This window comes from Stegastes partitus, unplaced genomic scaffold (genome assembly GCF_000690725.1).
Source record: "Stegastes partitus isolate 25-593 unplaced genomic scaffold, Stegastes_partitus-1.0.2 Scaffold2114, whole genome shotgun sequence".
In the NCBI taxonomy this organism is placed as follows: Eukaryota; Metazoa; Chordata; class Actinopteri; family Pomacentridae; genus Stegastes; species Stegastes partitus.
In genome coordinates this window covers 46,423-57,778 of record NW_007579845.1, presented here as the reverse complement: position 1 = coordinate 57,778, position 11,356 = coordinate 46,423, and the positions used below count along the sequence as shown (strand labels likewise).

The 11,356-nt window shown below is 47.9% G+C and overlaps 2 protein-coding genes across 2 annotated transcripts in view; both read right to left on the bottom strand.

The window, feature by feature from the left end:
• slc23a1 (solute carrier family 23 member 1) overlaps positions 1–307 on the bottom strand; it is a 12,017-nt gene extending 11,710 nt beyond the window's left edge. Inside the window, exon 1 of the mRNA XM_008304010.1 lies at positions 221–307. Within this exon, the coding sequence (XP_008302232.1) occupies positions 221–307 (87 nt within the window). The remainder of the gene's footprint in view (positions 1–220) is intronic.
• Positions 308–7,062: 6,755 nt separating this feature from the next.
• pwwp2a (PWWP domain containing 2A) overlaps positions 7,063–11,356 on the bottom strand; it is a 7,516-nt gene continuing 3,222 nt past the window's right edge. Inside the window, 1 exon segment of the mRNA XM_008304009.1 lies at positions 7,063–10,142. Coding sequence (XP_008302231.1) covers positions 8,285–10,142 — 1,858 coding nt within the window. The 3' untranslated portion in view covers positions 7,063–8,284.

The window sequence follows — 11,356 nt, the reverse complement described above, 5'->3', positions numbered from 1 at the left end:
CTAGCTGTGAGGTGACGGTGCTAACCACTGAGCCACTGTGCAGCCCAGGGTAAAACCAGTCAGTCCATTTATTACCCCGTAATCCCAACCCAAAACCAGTAAGTCCACTTATAACCCCGTAAGCCCAGTTATACCAGTAATCTGAACTCAGTCTAACTTGAATGAGACTTGTCTAATCTCAGTCAGTCCCAGTCTAATTCAAGTCTGGTCCCGGTCTTACCTGGAGTCCCAGTAGAATACACAGGTACCAGGGTGGGACATCCTCGATGGTGTAAATCATGTCTGATGCCGCTGTCTGCGGTCCCATTGGCTGTTTATTTTTTCTGTCTTCTCCCATTGGCAAGTCAGTTATGTGTTCCTTGTGGCCCCGCCCTCGTGTCAGGCAATCGTGACTCTGGTAGGATAGAGAGACAGACACACCTGTTGATTCAGGTACATCATCAAACAGAGAAGAAGCGCAATATAAAACACAGCACAGATCAGCAGCAGAAGAAGAAACGCCTGTGTCATCCTCCAAATGTCAGTGTCCATGTTGTTACTGTTCTCAAACAGACAGAATGCATCAGACTGTGTTCAGGTGTGCACCTCTACCTGTGTGTCGCAGTTTAACAGACTTGTTGTTTATAGGTCAGTTTAATGGACCAGAGATCAACTCGTCTTCACACTGTAACCAGTTTAAACATTAAGCTAAAGACACTGCAGCTGTCCTGCTGTCCTCATTCACAGGGACAATAATGGACAGCTGTACCAACACTCAATCAATATTTAATATTTAGTTTACCTTACAGCTGTCTTCCATTTCAACCGCAGCGGTCTGACGTGTGGACGGTCCAGTAGCAAATACTGAACATAAAGAGTTTGTGGTTTTAGTGTCCCAGGTTGAAGTCCACAGAGATTACCAACAGATTATTAACCATCTCACGCTGTGTGTGATGGTTAATAACCAACCATGACCTTCACCTGACCTACACCTGAGCAGAAGGCCAGGTGTGAATCTCACTCAGCCCTGTGATGAAGGGAATATCTTCAAAGAGAAGCTAAATGCCCTCATAAACTAGTCTTATGCCCTCACAGTGATAGCTATACAAGTACATACACATCTGCATATGATAGAAGCTCTTCAACTGTCCAGGTGAGTCAGCGTCACTGATTCAGCATTCTATAATCAGTGATTATTGATAATCTGAGGACTGTACAACAGAGTCAATCTCTGTGTTTTCTTAGTCTCACACAGCTGATAAGGACAGGTGTGTCAGCAGGTGCGCTTCCACCCACCTGCTCTGATTAACAAAACAAACCTGAGTGCAAATCAGAGTGTTTATCTGAATAATAATCAGTACAGAACTTCACCTGTTTCCCCACTCCAATGAGGGCCCCTTTGAAACACTAGAGGAATCTCTAAAGGGGTACTGACTGAGGTTGGGAGGTTGCCCAGGTGAGGGGTCTGGAATGGAGGGCTTGGCACTCTCTGGCTGACTGACCGGGGTTAAGAGTCTCTAATGGAGTTAGGGCTCTTTTATGAAGGACTGGTCAAGGGTTAGGGGTCTATAACAGAGGACAGATTGGGGTAAGGGGGTCTTTGACTAGGTTAGATAGATAGATAGATAGATAGATAGATAGATAGATAGATAGATAGATAGATAGATAGATAGATAGATAGATAGATAGATAGATAGATAGATACTTTATTCATCACCTTGGGGAAATTCAAGGTATCCAGGAGCTTACACATATAACATCAAGATAGATAAGAAACAAAATACAAAGAGTATGCAATTGTAGTGCAAATTGGGCTGGTTGAAGAAACAGCAGTAAGATGTGCACATACTAGTATTTACAGAAATATGGAAGAAGTTAAGTTAAGTTTATAATAAGGCGCAAACTGGTGGTATATATACAATAAATAGAGTGTGAAGAGAGTACAGAATACAACAAAGTACAACAATCTACGAGGTGCAAGGTGAGAAACAGAAGTAGTAATAATGTGTATATAGGAGGGCCGTGGCACATAGGTCCTGGTGGGATTAGTGGTTTATTGCTCGATTGAAATGAGTCACTGGAATGTAGCAGCCAGCAGATCAGGTCATGAGCCCGTGCCCTTGACCAAGGTGTTGTCGTGCCGGATGGATGTGGAAGGATCTCCTGTACTGTTGAGCCCTGCAGCGCAGTGAGATCATCCACCACTATAGCTGCTCCTCTGTCCAAGATGCTGTGAAGAGGATGGTTGGTGTTGTTCAGGATGGACTGCACTGTGCTATGTATGCGTCTCACAAATGCAGTCCTCAGTGAGTCCAAACTCCTGCCAAGCCCAGAACCAGCCTTCTTCACCAGCTTGTCCAGCCGCCTAGTGTTCCTCTCAGTGATGTTGCCGTACCAACAGACCACAGCACAGAAACAAACAATGGCTACCACTGACTGGTAAAACATATGCAGCATTTCACTGGATATGTCAAAGGATCTCAGTCTTCTGAGGAGGAACAGCCGGCTCTTCCCCCTTCTGGTACAGAGCATCTGTGTTTGTGAACCGGTTCAGTTTGTTGTCAAGATGCAAACCCAGGAATTTGTAGGTTTGCCCCACGTCAATATCCTCCCTTCTGATGCTGACTGGCTGCAGCAGGAACTTAGACCTGCAGAAGTCCATGACCATCTCCTTGATCCTGGAGATGTTTATCAGAAGACTGCTTTTTACCGGTCCAGTCAGTGAAGGCCGTCATCAGGTTCCTGTACTCACCTTCCTGCCCATGCTTGATGCACGCCACATTAGCTGGATTTATTAGAGTATTTCTGAATGTGGCAGGACTCAGATCTGTGGGGTACAGAGTGAACAGGAATGGAACCAGAACAGAGCCTTGAGGAGCCCCAGTGTTGCTCACCACTGTCCCAGGGACATCGTTCAAGATAGTCCACAATCCAGGAGGTGAGCCAGGAATCAACCCCACTGCTTCGAGCTTGTGGCAGAGTGAAGGAGGTGATGGAAGGGAGGGGATGATTCAGGCTGGTCGATGTGGTGAGAGAAAAAAGGTGAGGCATTGTGAGGGCGTTGATAGGTGACGGGGGCACTGCTTCCCTGTGGCGGCAGCAGCATGTTCCAGTCCATGCATTTGAAGTGATCCTTCAGAGTCTCGCTGGCCTCTGGGGTCCACTTCCTGAATGAGCAGGAGGCTGCCTCAGAACATGGGGTTTGCAGTGGGGCTGAAGGAAGACCAGCCTGATCTGCCGAGTGGTGGAAGTGCTGAGGCTCTGTAGGCCTCCTTGGCGTTTGCATACAGAAGATTGTATTTTTTCTGCTTCCTTGTGGGACAGTCAGCATACAGTACAAAGCCAGTCAGACAGGAGGTCAGCATGGTTAAAATCCCCTGATACTAAAATGAATGCATCAGGGTGTTGAGTCTGTATCCTTGTGATGGTCTTGTGAGTGATGTCACATGCGACTACAGCCCCAATGCATGGTGGGATGTAAACAACGAAAATGTGTGAAATTTCCCTCTGCACAAAATAAGATCAAAGACCGACTGCAAATCTTCAAAGTATAATTGGGGTTACACCATTTATTGTCCAAAAACAAGACCAGATCCCCACCTTTGCTCTTTCCACTCACTCTACAGTATCTGTTGGCATGTACCAGAGTGGAGCTGGGTAGAGCCACGTGGGTCTGGGATGTTATTGTCCAGTCAGGGTTAAGCCTAACCCTCTAGAAACACGAGGCTGCAGTCATGATACAGCCAGTGGGTACTTACAAATGACGCTCGCTCCCTGTTAGCCACAAGGACTGATGGTAAAAAAGACTCCACCTCCTAGTCCTGAGTTTAGTCTGTAGGTTAGTGGGGGACTGACTGGGGTTAGGGGTCACTGACAGAGGGCTGACCGGGGTTAGGGTCTTTGTCCAGGGGGCCACTTTGGGACATTACCAGGGTTAGTTTTCACTCTGAAGATAGACTCACCTGTGCAGCCTGCAGTCACTTCTAGCTGAGAGCTTCCATTTGAATCCTACAAGACACAGCTGCACAAATATTGATCAGCTGCGTATCGTTCAGTTACATATTTCTTCTGTTGGATCTTTAGTTTCTGAAATCACAATCACCGATCAATAACTCAACACATCAAACTGTTTCACACATGCAGCTGTTTTATTGCAGTTTGTACAAGATGTTACAGCAACATTTTCAGATCGGAGTAATAAACACTTGTGAGGACGACTTAAACCCTCCGGTAAACTCCCGATCACCAATGTAAACAAGTTCAAACCAGTTAAAACCTTTTCAAGTGGTTTTAGCCAAGTCACAATGAAACAACTACCTCCTTCTTCTTCGGTACAGGAACAGAAAGACTCCTCTGGTTCCTATTTGTCAGCTTGAACAATCAGTTGATTATTGATCGTGCAGCAGGTTTTTTTTTTCTCATTTCACTGCAGTGTAACCGAAAGCCTCTGACAGTTTGTGTCCTTGTTAGCTTTTCCTGTCACATTCCTTAAATTGGGCTTTTTTAATGAAGCCTGCTGAAGGCGAGACGTCTGAAGGCCTTCAGTGACGTTAAAGTTGTGTTAAAATAAACCAAGTCCAAGCCTGAGGATACCTGTATCTGCACCAACGTTTCTGTTGGTACATCTGCTTGATAATCAATAAATCACCTGCCAGACTGTGGCCAGGCTAACAGCTTCCACCTGCCTCCATCTTATTTCCCTAATTCAGAATCCTCAACTCCTCGATTACCTGGCCCGTGACCAGGAGACTAGTCCTGGTGCATCTTAACAAAAGAAATCTCAATTTCTAAATTGCACTTTGAGGATGGAGGATGGAGGAGGATGTGTGAAGAGCTCTGAGCGGAGATGCACAGGTATATCCAGGTGTGTCCTGGATGAAGTCTATTCTGCTCCCATAACATAAAAAGGAGACATACCTGGAACACACAAAGCATGTCGGCAGCAGGACAGACACATTTGAATATGATATATATGACTCAATATGAATATATGTCGCTGTATGTTTTCATGGGACTATTTTGTGTGCCATGACTATTTTATATTTCACAGTGCATGTGCTAAATAGAAAAATAAAAAGGTATGCCATCTGTCTATTCTCATCACACTTTACCATTTTGAGAATGACTTAAATCCTTTAACTGTAACTTATCATGAACACTGTTCTGTTAATCTGACAAGAATCATAAATCACAGCTGTAGGTTTTGATAAAACGAAGGACGGCGGCGTCATATTCAATCACGTTAAAATGATGCTCTGAGCTGAGGAGGTCTCAGTCTGTTAAAGATCCGTTTACCCTCGTGTCTCCTCTGCTCGACTCTACCAAGAGGGACAAAGACTTGACGAGTCGAGGACGTGCAATTAGTGAAATGAGATAAGGTTTGTGTTGAGCAACCCTAACGGGTCTTGGTCCTGGTGACGGGATGGAGACGGTGCATTCAGGTGCAGCAACACAGTCTGTAAAATGGACTCCTGTAGGTCGGCAGGTGAGTGACGTCACTCCGGTTTTCATGCTACGAAGGTAAACTAGGAGCTGACTGGTTAATTGCTTGATAATCTGATTGCTGATTGGATAACGCAGAATCTAATGTATGTTGTCATTGCTCTGGTAACCAAGGAAACCCTCAGTCAACTGATCAATACACTTCGTTCTCTTTGTAAATATAAACTCTTAAATAATAATCGATAGTGGATCTTTGTGTCCATGTGATTGGTCACAGCCTCTCAGCCAATCAAAGCGCAGGATTCTCAGTGTCAACAGCTCTTCAATGTCGTGCTGCAGAAAGAGAAAGAGAACGCATCGTTTACACGTCGTGAAAACACCAAGAGGATCAATCAATCAATCAATCAATCAATCTCTATTAACCTGGAACATTAGAGAAAGTCACAGTCAGCTGTTCACACCTTCAGACAGGTAAACCCTGGTTCAACAGTCCACATTTAAGATCTGTAGAAAAGTTAATGGACTTCAGTTTGATTCTTTCTGACTAAAATAATCAGCCGATCATTTATCAATAACGTTGTTTTGAAACTAAAACCAACAGCTGCCAGGTGTTTCGACAGGAACCAAAGCTGCTCCGACTCGCCAACACCACCTGAGACACAGGTGTCAGTGATGACATCATCAGAGAAGGAGGTGCCTTCGATTGGTTGTCATATCCGAAACATCCGTCTCCATCTGAACCTGTTTATGGTTTGAATATGTTTTTGTTTAGCGGACAGCAAACTGATGAGCAGCCTGCAGTCATCAATAATCTACACAAACATTATGATGAAGTTTACAGACCGAATGTTCTCTGATCAATCAGGCAGATCAATGACAGATTCACTGACTCCAGCGTTCATATCGAGCTGCTCTTTTAATGCTCACACTTCCATTTTGGAAATGACATTATTTTAGGTATTTGATCAGCTGCAGGTTCTCATCAAACCTCGTTTATCAAATATCCAAAGTTTAATGGAAACGTCCTCGTCAGCCGATCAATACATTCCGAGTGCCGAGGTTTGTGTTTGAGGACTCGTTCCTATGACAAGACAGGACAGCCTTTAACCTGAGCCCACAGCTGCTGAAAGTTCTCCAGAATTTACTCTAAAATTGCTCTGATGTTGCTCAGTCATTAGTCAGTACCCAGTGTTACTAAATCATCTTCACAGGATTCATCCAGTATCTAGTCACACACACCAGGATTTATCCAGTACCCATAACACACTAGGATTTATTCAACCCCTAGTTATGTATTCCAGGATTTATCCAGTACCCACTGACACTTTCCCACTCTGGTGGCCAGAGGTGTTTTTACCTGAACTCAGCAACAGATCACATCTGTTGTTGCAGGTTTGAGTCTAAAATCTTGAAAATTCTCCATGGAGTTCTGAACAGAAGTGAAGACATGGAATATTCTGGATGTTGCTGAAGTTTCAGGTGAAAGCAGCTCTGGAGACCCGTTTACCAATCATCTGTTTGCAGGTGAGAAAATCTGAGGTCTGCTGAGAGTGTGCCGCTGAGCAAGGCACCGGCGGGACTCCTACAGTAAAACCACCACAGAAGAAGAGTGACAGGTTCAAATGACGACGACGACGACGATTCAAAGACAAGTTTAACAGTTTATTAATAGATTTAAAACAGGAGAAAAAACATATACATAGGTCGACTGTTTCTGTTCGTCCAAACAGGTTTTCGTTCAGAATCTCTGATCTGCAAACAGACGGTAAAAAGAGTCTGAAAGAACAAACAGCAGAGAGGAAACTCCACCTCCATCCTCCTCCTGGTCAGGGAGCAGAGCAGTCAGTGTGTCCTACCTGTCCCCAGTCCGTCCACAGAGTCAGACCCAGTGAGACGTCGTCCCACACAACAGGGTCAGAGCTTTCTGTCGGAGGTCTGAGCGTCCAATCAAAACATTATATGAGCTTCCAATTTCTGAGCCAATCAGAGAACAGTGACATCACAGCTGCCGTACTGATGACCACGTTCTGCTGCCAGAGTCTGAACAGGGTACGTGACAAAGTCAGCAGATGTGACGTTTTTAAGGGCCCGGACCTCAGTTTGGACAACAGTTAATGCTTCACAGTTATAATCTGATGTACTTCCTGTTTTCAGTCTGTGGGCGGTCCTCAGGACGTGAAATCAGCACGTTACAGCGTTTCACATCGCCGAGTCCAAACGCTTGACACGTCGCAACAAAAATTGCGGATTCAGGAACAAACAAAACATTTTGACCGATCATTCCAATCAGTCATCAATGGCATGAATAATCAATCAATCACGACCAGTCACCTCTGCACGTCAGAGCAGCTGAGCCTAGCTTAGCAGCTGTTCGCTTAGCTTCAGCACTTAGATCGTAGTGTTTACTTTTAAACATTATGACATCATCATGATACAGCTCTGTCAGCCAATCAGCAGGCTGCGTTCAGCAGATCTCCAGTGACCAAACAATAAGGAGATGAATGCATGAATGGATGCTACATTTACCATGATGCACCAGGACAATCCGTAACTGACTGATGACATCGCTATGACATCATCCCACTAACAGCCGAGCGATAGCGACGATGGCGAGTTGAAACGCTGTCAGACACCTGCTAAAATTGAGGACATCTGTGAAGACATGGGGAGGAAACTGCAGCAATAAGGCCCGCCCTGACACCCAAAAGCCCCTCCCCCTCCGTCTAGGTAGGAAACAAAAACATCGTCCGTACGTCTGCGTCAGTCTGACTGACAGATCAGTCAGGGAGTTGGCTCCTCCCACCTTCCATACAGGGTGGGGCAGGTGTGGTGGGGGCATGGCAGGAGGCGGGGGTAGCCAATACTACGTCTCAAACTGAGTGAGCAGCGCACGAACTTCAGGCGTCAACTGTTTGGCGGCGCTGGCAGCCTCGGCGATGGCGCGGCGGTACGGCCCCTTCCTCTTCCGGTCGAAGCGCGACTGAAAGGTTTCCAGGAAGGGCGACAGCTGGGAAAGCGGCAGGAAGGATGTGGTTGGCGAGCCGAACCACGACACTCTTGCCTCCTGCCGCACCGCCAGCCCCGTATCGCCACGCCGCGACACCGTGATGCCGAGCACGCGCGCCGGCCACCAGGGGAAGCCGTAGATCTTGGCCCAGACAATGTCGCCAACGCACACGGTGCGGCCGTCGGGCAATGGACACTTGGACACCGACTTCGAGAAGACGGATGACGACGACGAAGACGAGGAGGAAGACGACGACGTGGAAGATTTACGACGCCTCTTTGGATCACAGCCCTCCTCCTCCTCCTCCTCGCCGCCACCATGCACCTCCTCGCCATCAGGTGTGGGGTGAGGAGGTGGGGAGGAGGGGCGCCGAGGTGAAAAGGAGGAGGGGGGGTCTCCTGGGGGGGGGAGGTCAAAGGTCTCTGTGGAGCTGCACTCTGAGTGGGAGGAGTCCAGTGAGGAGGAGGAAGAGGGGGGGGGAGGAGGCTCCACCTCCTGCCCCTCCCCTCCCCCCCCCTCTCCCTGATCTGCCCCTTCCCCTTCAGAGGGGGGGACCTCCTGCATCTCCAAGACAACGCTGACTGCACAGGAGGACGGGGGCTTTGGGGGAGGAGCTGTGGTTACAGGTGGAGGTGGGGCACTGGGCAGGGCCAGGCTCTGCATGGTCGCAGGGTACTGTGCAGGTTTGGGTGGTGAAGACCGAGCACTCTGTTTGGGTGGGGAGGAGGAGGAGGAGGAGGAGGAGGAGGAGCATGGTCCCTGGCTGTCATCTGTACGATACCTTTGGGGTTTAAGACGCATTCGAGGCGGGAGCGCCGTGTGAGAGCTGGAGCCCATAGTAGCCCCGCTCAAGTGCTGCAGGCGGCGAGTGAAGTGGACCTTCTGGCTGTGGTTCTGCAGGGCGGCTGCTCGGGTCACAGCCTTGGTGCGGTCCTGGCCCTGATTCTGATCATTGGCCCGGTGATGTGGTGGCGCCTGTGAGCCCCTCGCCAACTTCTTGAGAACCTGTCGTGCTTTGGAGTGATCGACAGAAGAACTTTTGGCAAGAACCTTCTTAGAGTTCAGCTTCAGGTGCATGCGGCCAGACGCAGCTGACGACGAGGATGAGGATGAAGCCACGCCTCTCAGAACACGGCGGGAGGAAGATGATGATGAAGATGACACACGTATCCCTGATGACGAGCGTCTGTCGGCGGCAGTTCGGCCTCCCTTGTCGTCACTCCTTAGTCGTTTGACCTCGGAGGAGATCGGTCTCTCTGCCGCCCTCCGCCGTCGCGACACCTCCTCACACCTCAGGTCCACCGGTCCCCGTCGCGCCTCCCTGTGCCCACTTGTCGCCACCACACCTTTACACTTGTCACAGAGCACCTGGCGTGGACGGAGCTTGATGGCATTCATGATGGAGGTGGGCTCCTCGCAGCGATAACGGCGCTTAGGCCGTTTGATTTTGCGCGGCGGCGGCTGAGGTAAGGCCTGGTTGTAAGTGTCCCTGATGAACAGAGGAGGGGGGTACGGCGCCCCTTCCTGGAACAGCGGCGGCGGTTTGGAGGTCCATGGGTGAGTCGGAGGCGGGGACGAAGAACTGGCAGTGACCTCTTCCTGTTTGGTGGATGGGTCGTCGTTGGCAACCGACTGTGATTGCAGTGACATCAGAGGTCGACTCCTGTCGTCCCGTCGGGGAAACACTGTGATGGGAATACCATAAGGTCCAAACCTGGAAACACAACAAACACAAACAGCATGAGAGACCTGGAAACTCCATCATCTTCTGACTGGTCCTTACCCTACACTATCTTGTGGACTAAAGATGTGACATATTTAGCGGTAATAACGAGGAACCGTCATTGTGATGCAGCACCCGGCTGTGCCACCAGGTGGTGCCTATTGAACCTGGTCATACATGAAGTTGATGCACATGCTGTCATGTAGCAGTTACGATACTCTTCTGCTCTCTGTGCACATCAACTGCATTGTGGAGCTGCTGAAGTCACAATCAGCAGCTCTCATCTGCAGGTGCTTCTGTTGTCAGGCAGCAGAACCAGGACAAAATGGTTAGACACGTTAACAAGCATCACTTCACCTAAAATGCTGATTTTATGACATCATCTGACAAACTCACCAAACACAGGAGTTAAAAAAAACCTCCAACCGCCTACAGCTCCATCTGATTGGCTGTTACATGTCATGAGGAGCAGCGAATCACGACTATTGCTTACACAGCATGAACATATTAGCCAGGCAGAGAAGCTCTGAATTATTACAGATGTCTTTGGAAGGTGAGGCAGCAGAAACTGCTGAAGGTTTGACAAACACCAAAGTATTACACAAGCATCCAGCTGAAATCCGCTGTGTTGACAGCGCTAGGCGAGAGCTATGCCAATGCTAGCTGTAGCACCAGAACATGTCTCTGCAGTTACATTAACTTTAACTCTGTTCAAATTCAGACTTGTCTCTCTGCAGCGATACAACCTGCAAAAACTGAACAAGAAGCACAAACACTTCCACCATTTAGGACATTAGCTGCTTTCACAGCAGCTAATGCTATGCCAACGGCAAGCAGCTACGTTAGCAGGCAGCCGCTGACTATAAACATTAAGACTTAATACTTTAAGTTCTGGATCTGAGTGGGAAGTGAAAGAGACAGAACAAAGAACAATTCAGCAAACAGAGGAACAGCAGACAGAACTGCAAGAGACAAACTGCTATTGACCTCAACCAATCGATCGGGAGAACATCGTAGCATCAAGTGATGCTCAAATGTACACATTCAGTTACAGTAGTCCTGAATCACAGGTTCCTGCTAACACATGCCGTAAACAGATTATGTCCGATGTATGATGGTTATCCGCCTTTCTCCATCACCAATAGACCATAACGACATGAGCCCCACTGAACCTGACCCTAAACCCAAACCCAATGATCCATAAC